We start from the raw sequence: 27638 nt of genomic DNA on the forward strand, positions 1-27638 counted from the left end.
AGTTAAAACTGTATTTGGTGCTGAAAGTGTAGTTTTCCCTGTGGGATTAATTAAAGGTAATCTAATCTGCGTTAAGCATACTGATATAGGCCTACTTGTTTAGCCACAATTTGCAACTCTAGAGTTGCAGTACCCTCCATTGACTCGTCCAATTTGCTTTTGCGATCCGCTTGGATTTTAAACGTTAAACTCACCAACATTGCAGCTCTAGGCCAAACTTGAATTATCCTCTTTCAATCTGCCAAGCTTTTGTTTCATAAAAATCCACCGTAGACATGTTATGAGCTACTTTATTTTTTTTCTTTGGCTTTCGCCTTTATTTTATATTTTTTATGGAGGGACAGACAGTATAGCAGAGAGGAAATGGGGAGATAGATGGGGTTTGGATTGCCAGCCAAGGTGCATGGACCGCTGAGCCATGGCCCAGGCCTTAGCCCTCCAAGCAGAACCCAATGGTACTGAAGTTTCTGACATTTTGTTCGACCCAGTCCATGGGGTCCTGTTGCACTACTACCATGCCACATGGGACGCACCCATTTTAAAACATAAACAACATGTTTCGAGGCTCCCCGCGCTCTATGACGATATTATTCAGTGTGAGGCTTTCTGAATATGTGAAGTATAAGTATCCATACATGCCGCTGCGAATATCTCCTGTGGCGCGGAAGCCGTTAAGTATTTTTAATCTATGTTTGCCCGATTTGGAAGCTTGGATTAATCTCTTCCTTCCTTGTTTATTGACACCTCATTGTACCGCCTATCTGGCTAGCTAGTGGCGCTATAGCTATGACAGAGCAGATCAGAGGCAGGGACGTAGCCGCACAAGCCAACCGCACACCGGGAGGCGGTACAATAAACGGTAAACAAACAAGAAGAAATAAAGCGACCAAATCGGTCAAACAAAGATTAAAAATACTTAGCGGCTTCCGCGCCACAGGAGATATTCGCAGCGGGATGTATAGCTACTTAAAGTTCCCGAATTCAGACTAACTCAAGTAAAATAATGCCGTCACTTGGCGCAGATCCTGTTTTAGAGAGAATTTCTACATCCGTGTCCAGGGATTTCCATACGAAAATACAGTAGTAAAACTCATCAAAATTTCAGAAAAGCTTTACGTAGGGTCCCGAGAGGGGCTAGCCCAGGCCTATGAGCTACTTTCTGTCAAGAAATTCTCTGCAGGTGATTATTTATATTATTTATATTATTTTTTTATTTATAAGTGTTGGAGTTTGGAAGTATTCGTTTTTATTAACGGGTCGTGCCGCTGCTGCCTCCTGCATTATGTGCAAATGCGAAACAGGTGGTTCGCAGGGCCGTTCAGTGACTTCAACGAGTGCTTCCGAACTCCAACACTCCAATCACCTGCAGAGAATATCTTGACAGAAAGTAGCTCATAACATGTCTACGGTTGATTTTTATGAAACAAAAGCTTGGCAGATTGAAAGAGGATAATTCAAGCTTGCCCTAGAGCTGCAATGTTGAGGAGTTTAAGGTTATTTAATACAAGCAGATCACAAAAGCAAATTGGATGAACTGGGAGTCAATGGAGGGTATATTTGCAACTCTAGATTCATCCCATTATAAAAAAAAGAGTTGCAAATTGCAGCTACTACTTGTTGTGACCTGCTCTATCAGGACACAGCAGGTGACCCAAATGATGAGAGATGCAACCGTCTTAACTATGTAGTGGTCAAATAGAAAGGTCAAGCCTAAGATTATATCATAATAACAGCACTTTATTATCTTACTCAGGTAGGCCTTAAGTTAATTGTGACAAGGTGGGTGTTGGGTGAGAATTCCACACTGGTCCCTATTGTAACCAACAGTGTCATTGTTAACAGTACAGTTGCAAATATAACGTGTGTTTAGCCACACCATTGTTAATCTGTAATTTCCACACTATATCCATGCCAGCCTTTGTGATTTACTTTTTTCTTTTTGATTAAACTTCACATAGACACATACCGTCACCGCCAAATGCCTCAAGATTCTGCGCGGCATCACGATTCAAAGCCCCAAATGGCCTTGTTTTACTGCCATTTCAAGTGCTCAAAAGAAAAATGGCTGAAAAAGCCAAAACATTTCCTGTTATGTATGTGTGTGGGTGACATCACCGGATCGACCCAAGTATGGGGTGGGGGTGGGAGGGTCAGGTAGGTTAGTTAATTTATTCACGTTGTTTGTGATGTTTATGTAAGGCTGATGTAAATGTATACATGTTCAATGTAAAGCATGTGAAGGTGTCTATTTTTGAGCAGTGCAGCCGCTCCAATGCACAGCTTTGTGTGTCTGTCTGTCTGTCTGTCTGTCTGTCCGTTTGAGCACGGAATGAATGCCTGTGACATCATGTTGTTGACATCAGACGTCATCATTGTGATGAAAGGCACCGCTCACTTCACACAAGTGTGATTTTAAGTTGGTGAGAAGGAATAATCCTGTTTATAGGGTACTATTAGGTAGGCTATTGTCTTAACCTGCAGGCTGCAGGGATGCTTTAGATCCAGTAGAATGACTAAGCAGTTGCCAATATGCTGTTCCAGTCCATTCTGATTAAACAGAGTCAGGGTGCTGATTGCTGAAATTGTGCATGTTGGCCAATTGGAAACACTCAAAGTCACTGAAGTGTGGTCCTTGCCTTGAGTGGGTTTCTAAATGTCCCCTTAAAGGGTGTGTTAGAGTTCTGGGGATCCTTGAAATTAAAAGGTTTGAGAACCACTGTGCTACATGAAATGGAACAAATTCAAAGGCTTCATTAGTATCATAGGTGGGGGGGCGGGGTGTGTGTGTGCGTGTTTAGTTTTTATCTTTGGCAGCCTAGGGCATGTGCATACGTTGGTTGAGGGGCTTACAAATGGCCGGCCTTTCCAAAAGGAGAGCCAAAGCAGTTTGCGAGGTACTGCTCAGTTCTGTTCTCCTACTGTCAAACTGCACTGGCAGTGTTTATGTCCTTTGTACAAGGTATTCCTGTACTTCTCATTATGTGGACATAAATAAACATTTCAAATGTGTGCGCACGCCCACACATACTCTCAATGTGTACCGGAAGGAACTTCGGAAGCATGTGTAGCAGTAGCACTGTGCCATCTTTTGTGCTTTCAGCAATGAACAACCTTTTTTTTTATTAATGGAGAATGACAACATTCTCAAAAGCATATGCCAATTGAAGTCTATTGCAAACAGAAGGAAGAGGACATGAAGAAAAATACATGTAACACCCAGACATAATTATTTGCACCCCATCAGTGGAACTGCTGAAATCAGAGTGTGCTCCAGACTACCTTTTTAGTTTGATGCACAACTTTTTCATATACAGTAGGTCCACCAGCATAAAAATGCTGGGTGCATCCATGCCCAAAATGGGTGCACTCTGGTGCCCACTGTGGACACTCACTGGTCGGGTTGAGAGAGTGAGACCACGTAAGTAAAGTAGGACTGAGTGGCTATTGGTCTCAATCACAATCCATGCAATCCTTTCAAATAGTAATGAAATAAACAAACAGACACAGAGACAGTTACATTTTTCCCTTTGTATTCAATTCACTGACAAATAAATGGATCCCAACCCTGCAATGTACATAAGTGACAGATAAAGACCTCCTCCATAATGTAATTTGGGAACTTCTACATACGATGGCTAGATCATTTAATAAATAGCTGTCCAAACAGTACAAACCAATAACACATAATTATGGAAGAATATCTGCAACATCTGTGCTGGCTTTCATTGTCGCTTGTACAATCTCAAGATTACCGTTGTGACATAAAATGCGATTGCGACATAATACTGCATACACGGGACAAGCATGTAAATGCTAATCATCATCATGAAACCGATATCTAGGTTTGTTTCTTCCTGCTTTTCAAAGACTACATGGCCTAGTTTAGAAGAGTCTCACCAGGGTTTACAGACCCCATTAAGATAAGTTTCCCTTCTCTCTAACACGTCTTGGGTGTAAACGAAAAACACAGAAAACTCCGGAACAGTAGTAGTCTCTCTGCGATACGAAGCATAGTAATCTCAAGAAAGCTGAATGCCCAACTGTCGAATGTGTTGGCTCTCACTTTTGTCACAGTGATACAGTGACAAATGTTAGGCTAAGAAATTAAACGGACAGTACTAATCGTCATCTTCCAACAGGAACATCAACTGTGCCACCGTCAAAACTGCTGAAAAGTAGGATAGTCTGCCAATTTAATAATTCTAGGTCCCATTGCAACATTTAGCTCGGTCCGATTTACGGAAGAAATGTCAATTTAACAGGAATACGTCTCGAGTTGGTTAAAATTAGAGCCCAACCGATATGTCAACTATTGACCGTTTTAATGTAATTTCTTCGTTAATTATGTATCCTCATTCTTGTCCATGTCTTCATAAAAAGAACGTGTTTTGATCATTCTTTTTCAAAAATGTTGCACTTCTTGAAAACCTATCAACCAAAACATCTGTATCGGGCAAAAGAAATCGGTCAGGCTCAAGTTAGATTTTCTGTCCAATTATACTTTTGGTAGTGTACTGTAGATTGAAAAATGCTAAAGGACTCTACAATCAAATTGTTTGCACATAAGACACTCACAAGACAATATAGCCTACTGTAACACATTTTTCACATTTCCCTTCCATCAATCCTTTCAAGTCAATAACTCTTTTCCTTCCAGAATGCTAAGTCAAGCTTCTTCCAGTGTGTTCTTCCAAACTCGTACAAAATATTATATCTGCGCTCTTTTCAACATGGCTCATGACAAAAAAACAAAACTCTATATAAAGTGCTCTAACATAATAAAAAATAAAAATCCACAAACGTGTGCGTGTCAAAGAATGTCACATTACGCTGCCTACACGCTGAAGTGTTAACAATGATTAATAAATAATCACTGCACTGCGCATAACAGGGCAAAAGAATCATAATAAAATAAACAATTGTATTATAAATAAAGAAAAAATAAAAATCTGACAGTGCACACAAAACCTAGGATTCACATCTAGTCTGCTGATTGGAGACAACCATGCTCGTTATTGTCTGTCGCAGAGGAAATTACAATATACATAAAGAACCACACACCCTACAGTCCCTGTTCTGGATATGGCATAATAGCTGAAGAGATATCAGTGTAGAGGGGGGAAAAGACGGGGACTAAGTAGTGTAAGTACAGACCACCGGGGGACCCCAAGTATACACTATATAGGGTTTAAGTGGTTTGACCCATTACAGCCGGGAAAACATCCGTTATTTTAAATCTTTGCGTTCAAAAATAGCAGATGTACAAGCTTACAGCGTGTCAATTTCATGCCACTTCTCTTCTCATATCTTCTTTTCGAGCTTGCTTCAAGTAAAACTTTCAAGGATTTTTTTTATGACATCTGCTTGTACAGTACACCTGCTATTTTTTACAAAAAATCTTGAATAATAATAATTATTTATTTATTTTCAAATGTTATCTTCCGGAGGAAACCATATCAATTTGGGGGTCCTTGGCATGAAAAGTTTGAGAATGACTGATTTAGAAAGCTTTTGTAGAATCGGCCACATGGGTAAAAAAGGGGGGGGAAAAAGTGAAGAAAATATGGTTCTGTCCATGCATGCCCCATTAGCGGAGTCTCATCTTGGCCTTTGAGTCCTGGCCGTTCAGGCTAGATTATCCAACAAATAGCGGGGTTTACACCGGAGTTCATCTGGAATGCGTGTTTACGGAAGACGGCCAAACCGTGCATGCGGTCGTTGGTGGTGTGATGAGAGGACGTGACGTTTCCACTGGCCCCTGCTTCTCTTCCAGATCCCCCCGGAGCCTCTGGGAAAAGCTCAGGACCTATTTGCTTCCTTAATGGGATAGACAGAACAGAAACCAGAGTCAACATGCGTCAGGTATAGGGTAATTTCTTCGTGACATACTGTATCTTAGGGGAAAATATTTGTTTGAAAAAACAATGCTGTGGACGAAAATGTTACTTACAGGGGTGACACGAGACAAGAATTTTAGAACCACTGGTATGGAGCCTGACCAATATTGGACCTACATCTGTATCAGCAACCATTTATTTTTTCTTTTCTTTTAATCCCACGATTTTGCAACCTTTTTTTCTTCCCCCACACTGTCAATTATCTAATGTAATCCTGGGCGCTACAAACCTGGGGAGAGCAACGGACTGACCTCATGCTTCGCAGTCAGCGCTACTGACTGTGCCACCGTGCCCCTACGTGAACCAATTTTTAACCACTTTCAAGCTGGTGTAATGTGGAACAGGAGTTGAAGACTAGGAGCATACAGTATAGTTCCAGCAGAAGTCCAGGTAATTGACGTATATAATGTCAAAAAGGCCGTTTATTTAGGCCAATAACATTGACTGAAGTGCACCAACATACTATGGAGAATAATGTGGAAGTGTTGTCAGATAATATTGAGTACACACTGAAGAAGAGCAAAGAAAAGGAAGCAGTGCACCACCTGACCACTGGCATTGCACATGCCAACCGACTAACTCTAAAAAAGATTATTCAATGCAATTTGAATATGACAGCTTGAGTCAACATGTGGAAGAAGGATTTCATGTAGTAGCCATTGTGCTTCATCATATATATGAGTTGGTTTCGAGTCAGGACATACATTCCTAGTATAGATCAGTGATTCCCAAACTTTTTCATGTCAAGGACCCCCAAATTGACACTAATTAGCCTGCGGACCCCCATTAGACACTATATGCCAAGGACCCCCGTAAGAGAAGATTTCTACGGCTCTAGCAGTGCTTTTCAACCATTTTCATTTCAAGGACCCCACGTTTGACCTGAATTAGGCTACGGTCCCCATTTAACCCATTCTGACCTGAGATCAGATTCATACGAGGTTTCCGCCGGACACACACTGGTCTGATGAACCCATTCTGACCTGAGATCAGATTCTAAAAATGTCAGTCGCTCTTCGATTTTTCAAAAATAGCAGACCTACAAGCTCGTATCGCGCCACTCGGTGGCGCGATATGAGCTTGTAGATCTGCTATTTTTAAATAGCTAAAGCATAACATGATGCCGACACCAAAATGGGTGCCCGTTCAGAATGGGTTAATGGCATCTTTATCTCTGGGACCCCAATGTATATTGTAGAATCAAAGTTAATTTAACTCTGAGAGTGTACAAATGTAACCAAATTGGTTCCATTTGTACATAGTCCCATACGGGTCCATTTGGTTCCCAACTGTCATTTAACTGGGGACCCCCTGGAACTCTCTCAAGGACCCCTAGGGGTCCCCGGACCCCACTTTGGTCACAGAACTGTACTGATAACACGAATCACAGTTATAGCACCACCTTTTTTACTTTATTTGTTTATTTGGACAGGACAATGCATATTAGTGGACGTCACATGGACGTAAATACACCGGATATAGCACAGTTGCTAATTTTCATCCGCAGTCCTCACAGGAAACACAAAACGGAAAAACAGACAGTCAGACAGTGGAACACATTTACATGACATTACATAGGGAAGACAGCATAAAAAAAGAAATACACCTAAAATAATCATAAATGGTTGCAGCTTTGGTTTTCAATCAACCATTTTTTCAGATTGTATTTAAAAGAAGGAAATGTAGCACATTCCCTTATACGCAGAGGAAGGCCATTCCATGCTACACAACCCTGTACTGAGAGGACATTTTGGAATGTTGTTTGCCGGTGCGGCACTTCACAGTCTCCTCGAGTTGTTGCTCTGGTACTGATTCCCCTATCGGGCTTTCGTTTAATGAATTCACTTAGGAAGGGCGGGCACAGGCCATGTAGGGTCTTGTATATGACACCAACCCGTTTGAAATTTTTTAAGTTATCAAAGCAAAAAAAAATTAGCCTCCGGAGGATGTTACAATGATGATATGAGTGGGGCTTCCTGTCAAACACCTGCTGGTGACTGCAAGTTATTGCCACAATACGCTTGGAATCACACTGCATGGTGGAAACCATTTAGTCGACCATAATTGATGGTCGACTAAGGTTCATGCAGTTTACTCTGATCATGTGCGTTACTTTGCAAGTTGCTCTGGATGAGAACAACTGCTAAATGCCCAAATCACTCAATACTAGTGCTATAATAACATAGGTTGTGCTCCCAACGTCCAACAAAGCGGACACTAACCTGCAATGTATCTTGCACCGATGAGCATCAACATGCTGCCCATGATGTAGAAGCCAAGTGGAGCGCTGCTGAAGATGCTGCTCTCAACTCCTGGGGGGGAGAGAGAGAGAGAGAGAGAGAGAGGGTGGGGGGGATGAATGTTTGTTTTTATTACAAACACAAAAGAATTACAGTAGTCTGAACAGAAATTATTTTTTATACAGAACATGGCAATAACAAGTGCTCTTCTAACACAACCAGTGTTTTGAATTAGTGCTAAATGTTCCCAAAATGTTATTAACTGATTTAGGACGGGAACCCTTTTTGGGGTTGTTGAGGGGCGCTAGCCCCTCCTATGTCCAGCTTTGAGGGTTTGTGTAAACACAAACATTTTGTTCCAACACAAATATTGAATGCCATTGATAATGAATGGTTAGCTTTGAGCGTTTGTCCCAACACAAACATTAAATGCCATCGACAATGAATGGCCAGCTTTGAGTTTGAGGGAAACCACAAACATTGCGTAAACACAAACATTGAAGACAAAAGTGAGGACGCAAATTGTGATTGGCCGGAATGAGATGGTGTACGATGATGTACGATGATAAGAGCGCCCCCCTCACTTCACATGGGTGTGATTTTTACCTTTCAAGAAGGGAACCCAGTTTTAGGTTCTTGTTACTACTATACAGTATGTTTGTACACGCTCACAACACGCCACAACGTGTTGCGAGCTTGTCGATCGGCAATTTCTAGCGAAGAGGTTTGGTGTAGAGGGGATAAAAGGAGGGGGCCCAGTATAGACCCCCTGGGGCCTCCTGTTCAACGAAGTATACACAGGGTCTGGGACACGATCACACCTACCGTTTACGTTACCAACAGGCTCCGTCGTCTCCCAGTTCATGGCTTTCTGGACTGCTTTCTTCCATCGCGCGTAGCGGAACTCGCTCTCTATGCGACAACACATGCATTTTAATGGCGTTAGCACACAGGAAATACTGAGGACATTATCTAGTTTGTATCCATACACATTGTGAATTACTTCAGTAGAGTTCATATCTATAGAGGGTATGCGTGTGACATCATTATCATACCCGGAAGTTATGCGGAATGCCTGCTAACTATTTTCTGGCCTTGGCAGCCATAGAGCATTAAAAGGATAGAGACTGATCTGGCGCGAAGCTCCGCTATTCATGTCAGTGGAAGTTGCTCAGTGGTGTTTTGAAGCAGCCGGAGGGACCGTCTATTTCCGCCTTTTTCGGAGCATTTCCGCATTGGACCACCACATTTTGGAGGTCCAATGCGCAAGTGCAACCGAGCGCTCAATGTTAAAGCCCAGCTGCATGGGGTTTCCTCGTCATGAATCCACGGGTCCGCCTGCAGTCCTTCCTCTTACCACTAGGGCCCGGCGCTTCAACATTGGAGTGCCTAGCCGGCCCATTGTTGGCAGCCCATACATCCAAACAGAAAAGTCATATTTTAATGCATTAAATGACTTTAAACAACAATTACTTTAAATAACAATTAATTCACTTTGTCACTCACTTTGCCACTCGATCAGCCATTCACTTTATGCATGCGCATACCCTAGTCTATATTTATATACCGGTATACATTTTGAGAGACATTTGGTGACACATCTTCACCGTATCGGGTGAAAAACTTGGAACCTTTGTACAGCACGTGCAAACGTTACTTAAAACCGCCATTTTAGATTTCAGCTAGAGCAACATACGTTTAAAAAAAAACACTTATAGCAGATCTACAAGTTCAGCACGTCACTTCATGGCGTGCTGCGAGCTTGTACATGTACTATTTTTGTTGAATAACTTGTTTTTTTTTTAACCAGAATCTTCTCTTCTGGGTGTGCAGTGTGCACTAGCCATGATTCACATGACGCTCATACTTCACGAGCGTCATCGATCAACTTCAGCCTGTTTTTACAAAGCAAATGTGTACATGGTGCCATGGATGTTAGAATTTTCCTGGGTCGGCTATTAGCACCCGTGCATTCCACGTTGTTTAATAAAAAGCATTTGTCTCAACTGTCATCAGTTTCAGGGCTAAAGGGGCACAAAACATCTCAAGATGTCCACGGCCAGATTCATATGATTTACATACCAAATGCATATCATTTTGATATGCCGAGTGGCACAACTACTGATTTAGATGGCTTTTTTTTTTTTTTTGTAGAATCGGCCTCAGGTAGGGCTGTCACGATTACACATTTTAAAAAAAAGAAAATAAATCACTGGCACATTTAATCATTTTCCATAATCTTTTCTTTCCAAAAATGCTACAAGCTTACAACACGTTGTAAGCTTGTAGATCTGTTACATATACTGTATAACTAAATGAATTTGAAATTAAATAAAATGTTACTTTTCAGGATTTCAATTCAAATATAGCAAAAATAGCAGATCTACAGCAGATCTACAAGCTCGAAATGCGCCGCAGAGCTTGTAGAGCTGCTATTTTAGCTACAACAGTAATGTGGCCCCCCTCGGCCCAGGCCGTAGCGTAACGGTCTGGGCACCGGACTGGTAATCCAGTCGCAGTGTGCCGCGGGTTCAACTCCCGGACCCGACACGGCCTTTACTGCATGTCATCCCCCCATCTCTCTCCCGTTTCCTGTCAGCCTACTGTCTGTCCCTTCAAAAATCAATAAAAGGCGTAAGCCGCAAAAAAATATCTTAAAAAAAAAAGTAATGTGGCCCTCTGGAGTGGAACTATAGTGGCCCTCTGGAGTGAGTGTGGAACTATAGTGGCCCCCTAGAGTGAGTGTGGAACTATAGTGGCCCTCTGGAGTGAGTGTGGAACTATAGTGGCCCTCTGGAGTGAGTGTGGAACTATAGTGGCCCTCTGGAGTGAGTGTGGAACTATAGTGGCCCTCTCCATCTTCAAAGTTGCCCACCCTGGCTTGCACCAGATCATCAATAGTACCTTCTGGGTTGATCTGTGGCTCAAACTTCTCTGAGATGACCTCGCTCAGGTCCTCGGGCTCCAGGCTCCACACGCTGACGCCTTCGGCGGCCCCCGCCGCCATGGCTGCCCCCAGAGCGGTGGTCTCGGGCATAGACGGCTTCACTGAGGACACACCATCATCATAATCATCATCAGCGTTGATTTTGACAGCAAATTTTGATGAGTTTCAGTCATAGTCTTTTGAACCAGTAAGACACCCTGAGGGCGAGAAGTGACCTCGCCCTTGCTTGCACGGATCCGCCAGGGACCTTAGTCGACGCCATCACGTACCGACGGGGATGCAGAGGATGTCGGCCTGCAGCTGCATTAGCAGCCTGTTGGACGTCATGCCTCCATCCACCTGCAGCTGAGTGAGAGGAATCCCACTGTCCTGGTTCATGGCATCCAGAATCTGCCCACGCACACACACACACCAAATAAGAGCTTTTCACAAGTCAAACGGATACATTTCAAACACCAGGTGCTCTCCAAGCGTGCTAGTAACGTCCAATTCAGAGGGATCCACAGCCTAATTTATGGCCTCTGTGTCTTAGTGAGAGTTTATATGTTCACAGTATTGTCATCATAGATGTATAAAGGTATTTATGTGGGAAAAGAGAGAACTTGCCTCTCGTGTCTGGAAGCAGACAGCCTCCAGTGCTGCAAAGGCTACATGACTCTTGTTTGTGAACTGAGTTAAACCACATATAATCCTGAGACAGAGGGAGGGAGGGAGGGAGGGGGGGGAGAGAGAGAGATTAAAAAAAAGAAGAAAACACTCAAATGTTTTGCACACACATTTTAGATGGGTTGCAAAGTTTCAGCCAATCAGGAGAGCGTTTGACCACACCAAAGGATCGAGACGGTTTTAGCGTTGTCCCAGCGGTGTGATGTGTCCTGTTGCACATTGACGCACGTTGTCCAAAGTGCTTCAACGCTTGGATTTCAATGGCCCAAACCACACCAAAGGGTCACCTGCATGGTGACCCTTTGGTGTGGTTTGGGCCATTGAACTCCAAGAGTTGCATACTCCTTGCAACCGTTTGGACCCAAGGAGTTGCATGGCGACCCTTTGGTGTGGTTAGAGCTTTACAGTGTTCCAGATCCAATTTTGCCGGCTCATTTCTTTGTGTCATGGCTAAAACAGACAGAGCCCTATTGCCGTGGTGGACTGTACAGTACGTACAGTACTGTACAGTACGTGAACGGGATGCAGGCCTTACCCTCTGGCACTGGGTTCCCAGTATGGGGCGTATAACCCGGAGAACGCCGGAACAAAATAACAGCCGTAGGACGTTCCCACCGACGCAGCCAGTTTCTCTGCGTGTGTGGAAAAAAAAGGAAAGGTGGTGGTGACACATACACTGTAGCGAGGCTTCTAAGTTTTTAAGTAAAAAAATACATTAATAAAATGTGGATAGAAACAATTATAAAAATAAACGTGTCAGTGATTTCTTTGTATTAAGTCATTTGTCATATCTGCCCTGAGCAATTTGTGATTACAAAGCCTAAAAGGCAAACAGAAATACAAATTGTTCAATTGTTCAAAAACCACAATTAAATCGTTAATTGCAATTATTTGTGTGACAATTAATCGTCGACTTCAATGTGTAACCGTGACGGGCGGCCCTAGTATACGTATATCGGCTGACGTACCAAGCTCCGGAGAGCTCTGGATGATTCCCAGGTTGTCTTGCAGCCAGCGAACCACGGCTCCTGCGATGGCCACAGAGCCCTGGGGAAACAAACCGCCATAGTGAAAATAGACCCAAAACTTTTTAATGTCTTGTCAAGGACCACTACATTGACACGAATTAGCCCGGCGGACCCCCATGAGAGAATATTTTTTACGACTCCAGCAGTGATTCCGATTCTCAACCCGTTTCATTTCAAGGACCCCCAGTTTGACATGCATTAGTCTATACGGACCCCCATTTAATCGCATTTCTATCTGTGGGACCCCCAATTTATAATTGTAAAATCAATGTAAATTTAACTCTGACAGTGTACAAATGGAACCAAATAGACCTGTTAGGGTTCATTTGGTTCCATTTGTACACTCTCAGAGTTACAGGCCCATAAGGGTCTATTTTAGCTGGGGACCCCCTGGAACCCCTGGGGGTCCCCGGACCCCACTTTGGGAACCACATATCTACAAGCTCACATTTGGGGACTAAACATTTGAGAAGCACTGGGTCAGTCCAACGAAGACATGGATTAAAGCGAAATAAAATCTCACGGCTGAAGAATGAGGTTAGGCGAAATCCTCCTAATCTGCGATTTGTGAAACAGAATGAAAGGAGCCCCCCCCCGCACACCAGTTCTGTGTTTCATAATACATTATTAATTGTATATTGCAAAAATTGTAGATTGAGGCTTTAACCTTAGCTTCTATGAAATATCTGAGATCCTGAGGGTTTTCTGGAACATTGGACATGTATTCTATCACTAGTTTGACCACTTCAAATACTATTTAGGTGTAAAATAACTAATAACCGAAAATAGGCTATGTACAGTATGTATGCATGCATAGCAGTCATGCTGACTTCTATGGAATCCAAATGACTGAACTCAGTTGTGGCGACTGAGAACTTTAATCAATGAAATGAAGGCCATGTTGAGGTGGGGTACCTCCAGTGCATAGCAGGCAGGTTTGTCTCGGCCAAGCTTGTACGCCACGGTGGTCAACAGTCCATGGTCCGACATCACAGGCTGAACGAGTCCACAAAAAGACAGAACAAATGAAGTCACTTGAAGTAACACCAAAGACATTTGAAGTATAGTAACACCAAAGACATTTGAAGTCCGTAAAAGCAATATCTGCAGGAATGCTAGTGTTCTTACACAATGTCCTACATATAAATACATATGTAAATGTTCCTACAGAAATGGAAAAATCGCACCAAAAGTAGGTACTTCCAGGGATGTAACAGCAGTACAGCACAATGTAACACTCAAGAACTATAATATTCTGTTTGTTTGTTGTCTAATCCAATCGAAAAGAGAATGGAACCCGCACACTCAAAAGGTATATTTATTGACAACGTTTCGAGCCAAGGCTCTTCATCTGGTCAAACTCCTAGTTTGGCCTAGTTTGATCCTACTTTAGTTCCGGTGGAAAGGGGGCTTCAGTAAACAAATACAAAATACTAAGAGTAAAACATCAGGCCCAGGCCGTAGCGTAACGGTCTGGGCACCGGACTGGTGATCCAGTCGCGGTGTGCCGCGGGTTCGACTCCCGAACCCGACACGGCCTTTACCGCATGTCATCCCCCCATCTCTCTCCCGTTTCCTGTCAGCCTACTATCTGTCCCTTAAAAAATCAATAAAAGGCGTAAGCCGCAAAAAAAATATCTTAAAAAAAAAAAAAAAAAAACATCAGGTGAGCGCAAACACACAGAAACAACTGTCTAACGGAAACAGCAACTCTCATCAATCTGAATCATGGAAAGTCAAGGAGTACAAGTGAGTTTTCTAACGTGATTTAAACACACGCAAGGTTTGAGATGCTTGAGATGAGACTGTGCGAGTGCTGTATTGAAGACATGGTGGATGACAGTCAAGGCAACTAGTTAACATACCTTAGATCCAGTGTTTAGAAGCAGAAAGCAGCCAGTTCCATACCTGAAAGAGACAGTGAGGAGAGGTTCATTGGATTTTGTTTTTTCTTACACCATAGAGAACCCATAGAGAAGCCTAGTGTCCCTATTCTGAGGCGAACATTTGGCAAACATAGAAGAACATTCAGGGAAAATAGAACATTCAGCAAAAATAAGCCATACAAGTTCACAATGCGATGTAGGTCACCACCTAGAATATTGTCTCCAACTCCTCTTGCCTCATTAATTACCGATTGATCCAGAATTCCACGACAACACGTAACAAAGAAATAAACATCTTACGTGTTTTTGGCCTGTCCGTCCTGAAAGCACATCTGTCCAACGAGCGCTGCTGATTGGTCCCCGAGACACTGTTTGACAAACACAAGGAAATTATTGGATGGAGAAACTTGCGCTTGCTTACAATGCACAAACAAAAAGAATGGAGTTGATATTAATCAGACTTTTAATAAGTATACATTTACTTACCCCTGAAATAGGTATACCTGTGAGAGCACCCGATTTCTGTCAAAAGAGACGTTAAACTAAGATTAAGTTGAACTAAAGGACTTTTCTAAATGAACCTAACAGATTTTGACATGTAGCATCTTTTCAGAATGTTTTTAACACTATGGGATGAACCCATTTCCTTGTTTTCTTATGCAAAACAATACAAAAACTTGAAATTAAAATGAAATGATTTTCAGACTTGTTCAAACAAGTCTTAGATACCACAAACAATAGTAATAACGTCATATCGGACACTGCTTTGAATAAGCATAAGACTTCAAAATCTAAAATAAAAAACAACAAGAAGGCTGACACCAGTGTGCCACAGAGGAGCGAGGTAGAAAACGTTCGGAACATCACAGACAGACAGACCAATCAACAGGTCTGTACATAAACAATATTGAACCACAAAAGCCAAAAAGCGAACTACACTTTTTGTTTTAGCCATGTGCACAGTATGTCAAATAAATCTACTGTAACCTTTTGAACATAAAAGATATTCTATGGATGGAGAAACAATGTGGGGGAGGTGGAGGTGTGGCTGTGAACTTGCATGGATCAAATGTCTTCACTCTCCCTGGACTTCAAACGAAGACAATGACACTGACAAGTCTGGGTCAGTTTAACAATGACACCGACATGTCTGGGTCCGTGCATAGTTTAACAATGAACAATTGTTGAACAAATGAACAACATTCAGCTGGGGTGACAATTGGACACAAATGATTAACGATGCTTTACATACGAATAAAATAAATCCATGTGGATCTCGGGGATCGACATGGAAACCACATGTGGCCAAAATGTGACTTAATGTGACTTAATCTGTCGGGCAGAAACCGTTCATGTCCATATTCTAACTTTTTTTGTAAATTAACGGCCTACTTGATCATACAACAGTGTCACAAAAAGCATCAATTGTAGCAGATCCACAAGGTTCTGCTACTTCTGATGCTTTTTTAATTTGAATCCTGAAAAGTAAGTTTTGGACGTACTGTATGAGGTTTCCACCTGACAAGAGACGATATCTAGGACGTAAGACTTCAGATTTGGGCAGTGCCCCCTTTTTGTTCTCCAATAAAACGGTTTAAAAGTATAAAACTGACAGACACACAGATTCTATTATAGCCGGCTGGACTCCTGCAGAGCCACAATGTAATAATTAATTATAATAATACACTTTGCCCAAGAGTGAAGAGATTTTTGGAGTGTCTTTGTGGGAGAGATAATCTGCCAATGCGGTAGGCGAGTAGCATGCATGCTTCAAGTCTGAAAGAGGCACAAAGTGGGGTGACGACGGCCAGTGGCCATCCAGCACATTTCCAATGAAGGGGATTTTATCCCATTCTGACCTGAGATCAGATTCATACGAGTTTTCCACTGGACACACACTGGTCTGATGAACCCATTCTGACCTGAGATCAGATTCTAAAAAAGTCAGTCGTTCTTCGATTTTTCAAAAATAGCAGACCTACAAGCTCGTATCGCGCCACTCGGTGGCGCGATACGAGCTTGTAGATCTGCTATTTTTAAATAGCTAAAGCATAACATGATGCTGACACCAAAATGGGTGCCCGGTCAGAATGGGTTATACACCGACTGGGCATGTGAAAACATGCTGTAACAGGGATTCGAACCTGGGTCTCAAACAACTATCTACCACTTTACTAGAGGGGGAAGGGAACGCCCCCTTGCCCAAGGGGAAGCCCTACTCTGCATATGAAATGGATACCCAACTATGATACATACATACCAATACATATATATACATAATCCATACTACTTTCTAACTGCAGTATGCATACCGGAGGTGCTAAGGGGAAAGGGGAAATTTCACATAATGCACATTATGTGAAATTTGTATTCTGGAGTTAAGCCTAACTAATACGGAGCTACAGTACCCGGGAGCAGTTAGGGGTTGAGCGTCTTGCTCAGGGACAGTTCGACACAAAGACCAGGGCCAGGGGGTGAACCGAACCAGGGACCTCAGTTATGACTCTCTACCCATTGTACCATCTATAGGCTTACATCACTCACACAGCTACTAAATGGTGCTGTATATCAGTGGTTCCCAAAGTGGGGTCCGGGGCGGGGACCCCAGGGGTCCTTGAGGGAGTTCCAGGGGTTCCCCAGCTAAATGATAGTTTGGAAGCAAATGGACCCTTATGGGTCTGTAACTCTGGGAGTGTACAAATGGAACCAAATGGAACCTAACGGGTCCATTGGTTATAAATTGGGGGTCCCAGAGATAGTCATTAAATTGGCGTCCGTAGACTAATGCATGTCAAACCTAAGGTTTCTTATGGGGGTCCGCGGGCTAATTAGTGTCAATTTGGGGGTCCTTGACATGAAAAGGTTTGGGAACCACTGCTGTGCATGACAGTCGCCAACTTGCGGTGGTGATAGAAGCACTCTCATCATTGATGGAGATGTATGTTAACTGCAGCTATATCCACAGCATGTTTAACTGCATAAGTCTCTTATTTGTCATTCTGGTTTGCTGATCAGCTATAGCCAGTGCTTTTAAAACTGTGGGCTCTGGGCTTGTCATAATGGGCAAAAAAATAGCCGATCTACAAAGCTCACAATGCATTGTGTAGAGGGGAAAAAAATAAGCAAAATGAGCCAGGTCTAACGCAAGGTCTGACTGTCAGACCACAATTTCCGTCACGCTTCACTTTGCTGTTAGTAACTAGCAAGCGGGACAAGTAACGTCCGCAGGGTTTCAGGTTAAGGAAATGCACGGTTGTGATGGCTGGTTGCTTTGGCCTCACAGACGCCAGTTTAGGGCAGGTTAAGGAAATGCACTGTTGCGATGGCTGGTTGCTTTGGCCTCAGAGAAGCAAGTTTAGGGCAGGTTTAAGCTTGCGTTGGTAAGGAGGTCACGGGAGGTGGTTATTACTTACCCGGCTAGAACATATTTTCTACCAGTGAGAGAGGAGACAGACATGATACACACAAACGTAAAATGGCTACAACGACTCCTCAAACAACCCAGCATGCACTTGCAAAAAGGTTTAGAGCACACATGGTACTAATAACAGAAACAAATTCACCGTTATACTCCGAACAGCCTGTTGCACATAAACGTTAAGTCTCCCTAGACAAGTCGTATTGACTCCCACAACTTTCAAATGCTTCCGCCTACCTGTCCATAATTCAGAAGCTCTGAAAGTTACTAAAAACAGGCAGGATGGCCAGTAATTTACCCACTTAAATGTTTGCTTCTGCAGTCACGCAGAAAACAAAAGTGGAAAACCAAATAGCTCAGCTAGCTTGCGTCTTAGCAGAAATGGAAATCAAAATGGTATTTTGGATTAATTTAATTCTGAACTTTTTAAAAACCTATTAAAACCGGTAAATCATTTTAGATTTTTGCGTCGGCTACTCAAAAATAGCAGATGTACAAGCTCACAGAGCATCACTTCGTGCAGCGCTGTGAGCTTGTACATCTGCTGCCTATTTTTGAACAATCTTGAGTGTGAGAACTATGGATTTAGAAGGCATTTGTAGAATCGGTCTTAATGGGTTAATTGGGTGGAATCGATGGAGGATTGTGAAAGTGATAGGCTGGCTTGAGAGACTACACAGATATTTTCAAAATCAGACTCACGTACACATCAGTATGTTATTACACTGGTGAAATGTTTTACTACAATATAATTAAGATCTACTGTATGCATTTTATTTTCCCTAAGACATAAAGATGAGAAGTATCCTTCCATGACATATAGAGGGTTGTCACAATTATTACATAATTGCAATTATTTGGTCATAATTGTGTCTACGTTGAAAGATAATCATAGATCTGCTACCCTTTAAAGTATAAAATGTATTAAAAAAGCCAGTCATTTCTTGGTATATTTCTGTCATTTGTCATCTGCGCTGTGCACTTTATTACTAAAAGGCAAACGGAATTGTTCTATTCATAATGTTCCATTTTCTGATGCCAAAAACACAATTAAAACGCAATTATTTGTGTGACAATTAATCGTCAACTTAAATGTGTAATCGTGACAGCCCTAGACATATACACCATTTGCTAAATAGTTATGTCTATTTCTAAAACATAACCTGAAGCACAAATGTAAAACAAAATATATGGTTGGTTACTTAAACAGGGACAGTAAGACACACCAAAAGTGTCGCCGTTTTGTTTTTCAAATGGATATGCAGGCTTTTGAAAGGCATGTGCCCTACTGTAACTTCAGAGGGAAATCGTCGACAGACTTACCATTAAACCGTATATTTCTGAGGAACTCCTCACTTTTGGCAATATCTCCATTGGAATATCAAAGTATCTGTAGGTAATTGCGGAAAGACATGGAAATATTACACATTGTTAACAGTAGAAGCTGTACTAGTACTACAGTATTCTTATGGTTCTTTATTGAGTGGTGCTACTATCCCCTCCTACATCCAGCCTTTAGTTACCGACCACAAACTTAGTCTTAAACAAACTCCCATTGACAATGAATGGAGGACCACCTCTGTGGTGGTGTGCACTGTACAGGGACTTTTCTGCACCACCCAAGCTCCTTATTCTTATGGTTCTTATGGCGAACGTACTTGCAAAGGTCCGGGTCCCAGTCCATAGTGTGAATGTTGAAGAGCATGGTTCTGCTGGCGTTCGTCACATCAGTGCAGTGAACTCCACTGGACTTCCCTCCTGTCAGGCACTGCAAAACAATTGTCATGTTTATTTCAGTCGGCACCATACTCTGTTACATAGGCAGCACATTAGTCAGCTACATAGCCTTGCCGTTCACGGCAACGCTCTTTCCTACCTCAAGGAATTAGTCTCCCTAAAACCCTTGACTCGCAACCTCCACTCTTCAAACACTAACCTCCTCAAACTCATCATGACCTATGTACCATGGCGAACGGGCCTTCTACTTGGTCGCTCCCAAACTGTGGAACGTCGTCCTCCCTGCCCACCTGAGAGCACTACACGGTCAGTTGACTCTTTTAAGAGAGGACTAAAGACCTACCTTTGTAATAAATCTATATTTTAGCTACACTGGTTTTACCTCTAGGCTCTACTATGCCCTCATGTTTTGAATGTAGCACTTGCAGTCTTGCACTAGCCTTGACGACGGCCTTACAGAGGCGTTTAGCAAAGGCTAAGCTTATGTCATTTATAATATTTATAATTTAGCATTTCATGTAGCCATAGCACTCTATAATGTATACTCATAGCTTCACTGTACATATATTAGGTTATTAGCTTTATTATGATTCTTGATGACCATTTCCATGTATTTGATGTATTACTCTGGATTAAGAGCGTCTGCTAAATGCCTAATAGTATAGTATTAATAAAACCTGGGAAAAAATTGAAAAACCCCTAGTTTGACACGTCAGATGCTACTTCAAGCATAATGACATTTAGAACATTTTGCCTTATATTGGTTGTTGATGGTACTATACATGGTACCCCAACTTTCAGCAGCTGTCAAAAATTCCCCTCATCATTTTTCGACCGCGGTCGAGATTATGGATTTCACAATGCCAAGCAAGCTGACACAGCAAACCAAGATCCAGGCCTACAGAGCATGTGCCATGAACACCCTCCTGAATAGCAGGGAGTCCTGGACATTGCATACTCATCAGGAACGCAAACTTAATGCCTTCCATATACGCTGCCTTAGACGCATTATGGGCATCACCTGGCAAGACAAAGTGCCAAACAACACCATCCTGGAGAGTGCTGGAATCCACAGCATGTACAGCACTACGTGGCGAAGCGATTGAGGCAAATGTCCCAAAACCAACCAGACAGGCCAGCATCAGTCTTCCCCTGTGTGAAGTGCGTAAGGGATTCTCCCCGTGTCCCCTAGGGGGAGTAATCCTGTCTCTAAACTACCTCCCCCTGGCCAGCCGGGGCGCCTGATGGAGGGGAAAGGAACTGGTCGGAATAACGTGTTCCTTCCACACACTACGTCCGGCTGGGGAAATTCCCCCCTGTCAGGTGAAAAGAAGCAGCTTGGACTCCTCATGCATAGAAGGAAGCATGAGGTCAGTCCGCTGCCCCCCCCAGGTTGGCAGAGGAAGTGTAGCGCCCAGGATAACATTAGATAATTGACACAGGGTTGCAAAATTGTGGGATGAAGATTATAGAACAAAGTGCGGAACGGATTGCAAATCTCACATTGGTCTATTCAGCCACACTCAACGCTGCACCAAAAGCAGAAGTACCCCTATCCAGAGTGCAACCTCTGACGGATGCCAAATTGCCAATGATGATTCTTCTTTTTATTTCATGCATTTGCTCACTGTAGCACTTTGAGATTCTTACGAATGTAAAGTGCAATCAGTTATTCTTACCCAGATGAGCCAGGAGTCGATGGTACCAAACATAGCACGCTGAGAGCGGACCGCCTCCTGGACCTCCTCCACGTTGTCCATCAGCCAACGCAGCTTCACAGCGCTGAAGTATGTACTGATGGGAAGACCCGTCTTGTGCTGCAGGGAAGAATTTGTAAATGTAACCATCACGGATTAATTAAAGCAAAAAAACTTGCGACAGATCATTTTTTCTAGTTCTAATCTGCGAGTTGTGACTCGCCTGCCCCACACAAGAGCACCGTTTCCTAAACGACAATACGTAGAGTTATGGTTAGTAGCGACTGACCTTGAGGTGGTTCATATTTCTACCAGGGGTTTTGCTGATGAGTCGCTCCACCGTCGACTGGGTGCGCATGTCCAACCACACTGAAAGAAAAGTCATAAATATATTAAGTCAAAGGAGAAACAACTTTGTGTTTGTGAGTGAATCAGTGATGCCTTTTTACCACTTCTATTGCTACCGTTCTTTTTATTTCATCACCGTATTTTTCCTCGCTTTGACAAATGCCTTGTCTTGCATGGAAAATACACTACAGTACAATTCATTTGAATGGCTGGCTGACTGAGGTGTACATACAGTCTACAGATCATCAAATGGGTATTCGTTGTTGCTTAGTTTGTTGTTGCTTAGTTTTGTATTTTACAAAGTGCCCTGATAAATATCCAGGAGGTTGATTAGTTCCATTACCCATAGTATTATTTAGTCATAAAGTCAATGAGAAAACAGCATTTAGATCGGTGCAGGAAGCGTGGCAGAAATGGGTGGGATTTAACTGTGCATGTGCCATGTGATGAAAAGGTGAATTAGGCCCAGGCCGTAGCGTAACGGTCTGGGCACCGGACTGGTGATCCAGTCGCGGTGTGCCGCGGGTTCGACTCCCGGACCCGACACGGCCTTTACCGCATGTCATCCCCCCATCTCTCTCCCGTTTCCTGTCAGCCTACTATCTGTCCCTTAAAAAAAAAATCAATAAAAGGCGTAAGCCGCAAAAAATTATCTAAAAAAAAAAAAAAAAAAAAAAAAGGTGAATTATAGCATGTTGTCTCTTATTCACACTTTACCAATAGCGTTGTAGAGAGGTTCTCCTGTCACTTTGTCCCAAACCACAGTGGTCTCCCTCTGGTTCGTCACTCCAATAGCTAGAGAAGAGAAAATAACACTGAGTCAGGTCAGTGCTGCAGTTTAGAGAATGTGCCTCTTAAAGGGATTGTGACATTAAAAAAAAGGTTTTGGAATTGTTCTTGTTTTTTTAGGTTTTCTAATCTCAATTGCACCCAAAAAACATGAACTTTTAACATTCAGTAGATTTTCTGTGATCTGGGGTTTTCTGGCTCAAACAGGTGCTCTGATTTGCCGGCAGTAAGTGACATCACTTACTGCAAATCCCATATGTCAATTGGATTTGCCAGCAGATTTCACTGTTTCACTGTGTTGCCTGTTTTCATTGTAGCTCAAAAGGCCCAAAAAACCCCAAAGAAAACTTCAGACCACAGAAAATCCACTGAATGTTCAAAGTTCAGGTTTTTTGGGTGTAATTGAGGTCATAAAACCTAAAAGAAAAAAGAAAAAGAAAAAGAAATGAAAATGAATGTCATAAAACCTTTAATACAACTGAATAAAAGGAAACTTGACATAGATAGATACCATATACACATACCTATAAACCCGATTCACTTTGGGATTTTGGCTAACCAGGGGTAGGGGTGTATACTAGGCCCCCTCCTTTTCCCCTCCACACCAAATGTTTTCACTGCAAATAGCCGAATTACAAGCTCACATCATGCTACCATGTTATTTTTGCCAAATGTTCCCTACAGAAAAGGGACGTTGTGGTTTCATGTGCATAAGGTTAAGGAGTATTTTGTTTGCGACCGTAGGTCACATTTAGCATGAGGGGAAACCTGCATATCTGGGTGTTAGTCACGGCTCAATGGTCACGCCTCGTGACATCACACCTCCATATATGGTCACGACTCGTGACACCATGCCTTCCTATGCCTCGTGACATCGTGCCACCATATATGGCCATCTCCATATATGAAGATCATGACACTTGACCACATCTAACCCTGGATACATGGAGAAGACTGGATCATCACCTAGATCTGCATATAAGGAGCCGCCCAGCAACTCTACATCTGACCTCAAACCCTTAGATCTCCATATATGGAGCGGACCTGTATTTGTAACATATGTTGATCCATATGTTGATCCTTCCCCACCTGTCCTTCTATTCAGTATTTTAGCTGTGACGTGAGCGCCCCCTCCTGAGATATTTCCGCGTCCTACTTTTGTGTCGCTTCTGTGTCCCCATAGTTATACTGTGACGCTCTGTCAGACTAAATCTGAGACGAAAACAACCACGAAAGTCTAATTTTACCGCTTTCCTCGCAACAACAAAGCTGCGCTGCTCTCCCAAATCTGGCTGTGACAGGCCGTCTGCCCCACATGGAATACTATCGCCATTTTATTTTATTGTGTCAACTAAATCCTCATTAATGCAAACTAGATTCAACATACCGGTACTCAAGCCTGCACACATTCTAAATATGCCCCCGAAATATTTTTACCGAGCAAATGGACTGTTGCCACCTTCAATAATAATGATAATAATAGTCTTTATTATTCGCACTTAAATACTGAATAGGTTGATCTGACCTCACCTCTGACCACTGAGATTTGTCACAGACTTGTGAAGCCCTCGCTCATGATTATACTCTTCATTGCATGGCTGGTCGGACATCTCTGACCTTTCGTAGCATCAGTCATCAGTGCTTGTATAGTACGAGTAAAATGCTACATTTACTTTTTGATAATCTATCTCCAATTTATTATTAATGTGTCCTCTCCAATGTTACTATACTACACTAGCATAGGGTCATACAAGGGGCTTCAAGGGGCTGTCCACGGGTGTAATTTGTACTGCCCTGCTAGTTGTCATTCATTACAATTAAAAGTCTAAATACTGTACCTTTGATGTTGGAGATGTCAATGTTGAGCTGGGTGAGTTTCTCACACGTTCTCTCCATGCATTCGTACACAGAGTTGAGAATTTCTTTGGGGTCCTCCTCCACCCATCTGAGAAATGCAGACAACAGATCACACCTTTTAACATGTCCGTCAGCATACTCCAAAGTATTTTTGTTTTGCTTTGACATGTCAGTAAGAAGAAAATGACGTCATTGGGGAGCAAACACCCCAATGACTTTATGAAATTGGGCCGTGCGCAAAATAAATGTTTAGGTTTGCAAGATTAGCAACAGACACAAACAGACAGCTAGACTGCTGCAGACACACAGATGTAATTATTTTTTCTTTTGTCTTAACAATGCGTCACGAGAAGAGAGTGGCCATCTTGGAATGGGAGGATTCCAGGTTCCACCTGGTTTCATACCAAAGTGTACCAGAACGCTCGCCTCAAAACAGAATCGCCTCGGGCGTACATCCAGTGGAACGGTTGAAAGGTCTCTTGCTGGTAAACCTAAATGAAACCTCAGTAAAAGGTGAAAAAGTAACCCTATTCCTAAACAGTAAAACTATGCCGAACCTTAAACTTATTTTTAACCTTATCCTCAGTAAAACAAATAAAATAATTGCCCCACCGTGCGGTCGGCGGGGAAAAAACTGCTCCTGTTGGATGAGAAGGTTGGTGGTTGCCTCTGCCTCTGGTGTATGAATGTATGTGTCAATGGGTGAATGTAAAGCACATTGTGTCGATTTGCATTTAGCATATGGTTTTTATTATAGCAATATAAAAACAAGTGTGATCCATAAGTGAATCATTTTTTTCTTCTTTTTTACTCAATCCCTAATGTAAATACCATACTTGTTATGTTCGTTTGTCATTTAATATGTTGACTGATATTCTGTCCAAAATGTATCCATGTATTTTACAAACTTACCCTTCTTTGGGGAAGCTCTGTTTGATCTCCACTTGATGATGGCTGAGCAGTTCTGCTGTTTTGGAGTTGAACACCTTCAAAAGATGGAAAAAAGGCACATGGTTCATCTAACCGTTTAAGAATGTGTGATTATCAGTGTCACCAACTCTAAACTGTTTGTTTCTTATATTTGAAAATAGCAGATCTATAAACCCACAATGCCTTGCTGTAACAGTCACTGTAAAGTCTACTCTATAAGCCTACAAGCAGACATGTCACACCGGTTTCTGACCACCAGGTGATGTTACTATTTATTGGTCTACAGTCACTTCCTAACATATTTTATATTAGGGATGCTCCGATCAGGTTTTTTGCGACCGATCCAGATTGTTTCTCATGATCGGTCAATACCGATCTTGTGCGTAAGGGGAATATTTGAATATTTTCAATTAATTTAGATCCTGCCAACATTGTAACACACACACACACACACACCTTGTGTGATCCTGACAGTATTGATCACACAAAACAATACATTGTATTGGCATGAGAAAACTAACATGTTTTACATTGCCAAAGCAAGTGTCTCACACACACACACACACGGGGGGGGGGGGGGGGGGGGGACTTTAACATTGGTGAGTAGAGTATACACTGTATACTCTACTGTATACTCTACTTGGAGACACTGCTACTATACAGTATAGTAGCAGTGTCTCCAACCCTAGTGGAGCTGGTTAGTTAATAGCTCTGGTCCATAGCCTTACTGCTTCTATGATTCTGCATTAAGGCTAGCCCCTTTCGGGACCCTCCATAAAGCCTTTCTGAAATTTGGATGAGTTTTATGTAGGGTCCCTGCTCATAACTATATTTTCGTATGGGAATTCTGGAACGCGGACATAAATATTCTCTCTAAGATCGTATCTGCATATATACATATCGTATTTGACGGCCTTTTTTAGTTTAAGTTATTCTGAATTCGTGAACTTTAAGTACCTATACATCCCGCTGCGAATATCTCCTGTGGCGCGGAAGCCGTTAAGTATTTTTACTCGGTCAAACTTTGTTTGACCGATTTGGTCGCTTTATTTGTTCTTGTTTGTTTACCGTTTATTGTACCACCTCCCGGTGTGCGGTTGGCTTGTGCCGGCTACGTCCCTGCCTCTGATCTGCTCTGTCATAGCTATAGCGCCACTAGCTAGCCAGATAGGCGGTACAATGAGGTGTCAATAAACAAGGAAGGAAGAGAAGAATCAAAGCGACCAAATCGGTCAAACAAAGATTAAAAATACTTAACGGCTTCCGCGCCACAGGAGATATTCGCAGCGGCATGTATGGGTACTTATACTTCACAGATTCAGAAGCCCTCACACGAAAAAATGTCGTCAAAGAGCGCAGACAGGCGTTATCCAGTATCCACGAATATGTTTTATGTATGACCGCGTACCAGGTGGCAGGATACTGCTGGAACAGGACCCAATGGTCTGTGTCGTCAAAAAGTCAGAAACTTCAGTACCATTGGGTTCTGCTTGGAGGGCTACATTAAGGCTATGGACCAGAGCTATAGTTAGTAGTATTAGTAGTTATAGTACTATAGTATGTCTCCTACTAGCCATGGTTCACATGACGCTCGTACTTCTATGACAGTCAAGTCATGTTTCAGGGCTAGTCTCCTACCAGGAATCTAGTGGAGCTGCTTTAGTAGTAGTAGTAGTAGTAGTAGTTATAGTACTATAGTATGTGTATGTTTTCTACTAGCCATGGTTCACGAGCGTCTGTCATGAATCATGACAGTCATATGTTTCAGGGCTAGTCTCCTACCAGGAATAGTTATAGTACTATAGTATGTGTATGTTTCCTACTAGCCATGGTTCACGAGCGTCTGTCATGAATCATGATAATGACAGTCATATGTTTCAAGGCTAGTCTCCTACCAGGAATCTAGTGGAGCTGGTTCCCTGGTCGATGGCAGCGACCAGCGGTCCCAGCAGAACTCGGTTGGAGGACGCCGCCATGGTGCCGTTCATGTGCGGTGCTCAGTGGGTCAGTGTGCCCGCGGTCGGTCGGTCGGTCTGTCCGTCCGTCCGTTGCTAAAGCTGACTGCTGCTCAATGACACGCACGTTTCGTGCAACACACACACACACGCACCGGTCTATCGAGTAGGGTAATCTGGATTTGGGTCGCGGTCATTGTGCGTAAAACGGTGACGCATTTGGCCATTACTGATGACGCATAA

General features: G+C 42.6%; 1 protein-coding gene across 2 annotated transcripts; it reads right to left on the reverse strand.

Moving 5' to 3' along the window:
* Positions 1-3508: 3508 nt before the first annotated feature.
* On the reverse strand, positions 3509-27592 carry LOC310854240 (glycerol kinase-like). Of its 2 annotated transcripts, XM_083758809.1 has the most exons (21): positions 27336-27592; positions 25423-25496; positions 24492-24598; positions 22582-22659; positions 21806-21885; positions 21499-21636; positions 19741-19850; positions 19406-19472; positions 18078-18095; positions 15151-15186; positions 14965-15032; positions 14644-14686; positions 13694-13774; positions 12719-12797; positions 12286-12382; positions 11691-11775; positions 11354-11474; positions 11042-11185; positions 8963-9049; positions 8120-8209; positions 3509-5817 (listed from the first exon to the last, which is right to left on the reverse strand). In XM_083758809.1, the coding sequence occupies exons 1-21, from the start codon at positions 27426-27428 to the stop codon at positions 5807-5809; spliced, it is 1707 nt and encodes a 568-aa protein (XP_083614935.1). In that variant the 5' UTR covers positions 27429-27592; the 3' UTR covers positions 3509-5806. The 2 variants fall into 2 exon arrangements, with proteins under 2 accessions (XP_083614935.1, XP_083614936.1); XM_083758810.1 differs by lacking the exon at positions 18078-18095.
* Positions 27593-27638: the final 46 nt, after the last annotated feature.

This window comes from Protomyctophum parallelum (assembly GCF_964188405.1).
Source record: "Protomyctophum parallelum genome assembly, chromosome: 23".
Classification (NCBI taxonomy): domain Eukaryota; kingdom Metazoa; phylum Chordata; class Actinopteri; order Myctophiformes; family Myctophidae; genus Protomyctophum; species Protomyctophum parallelum.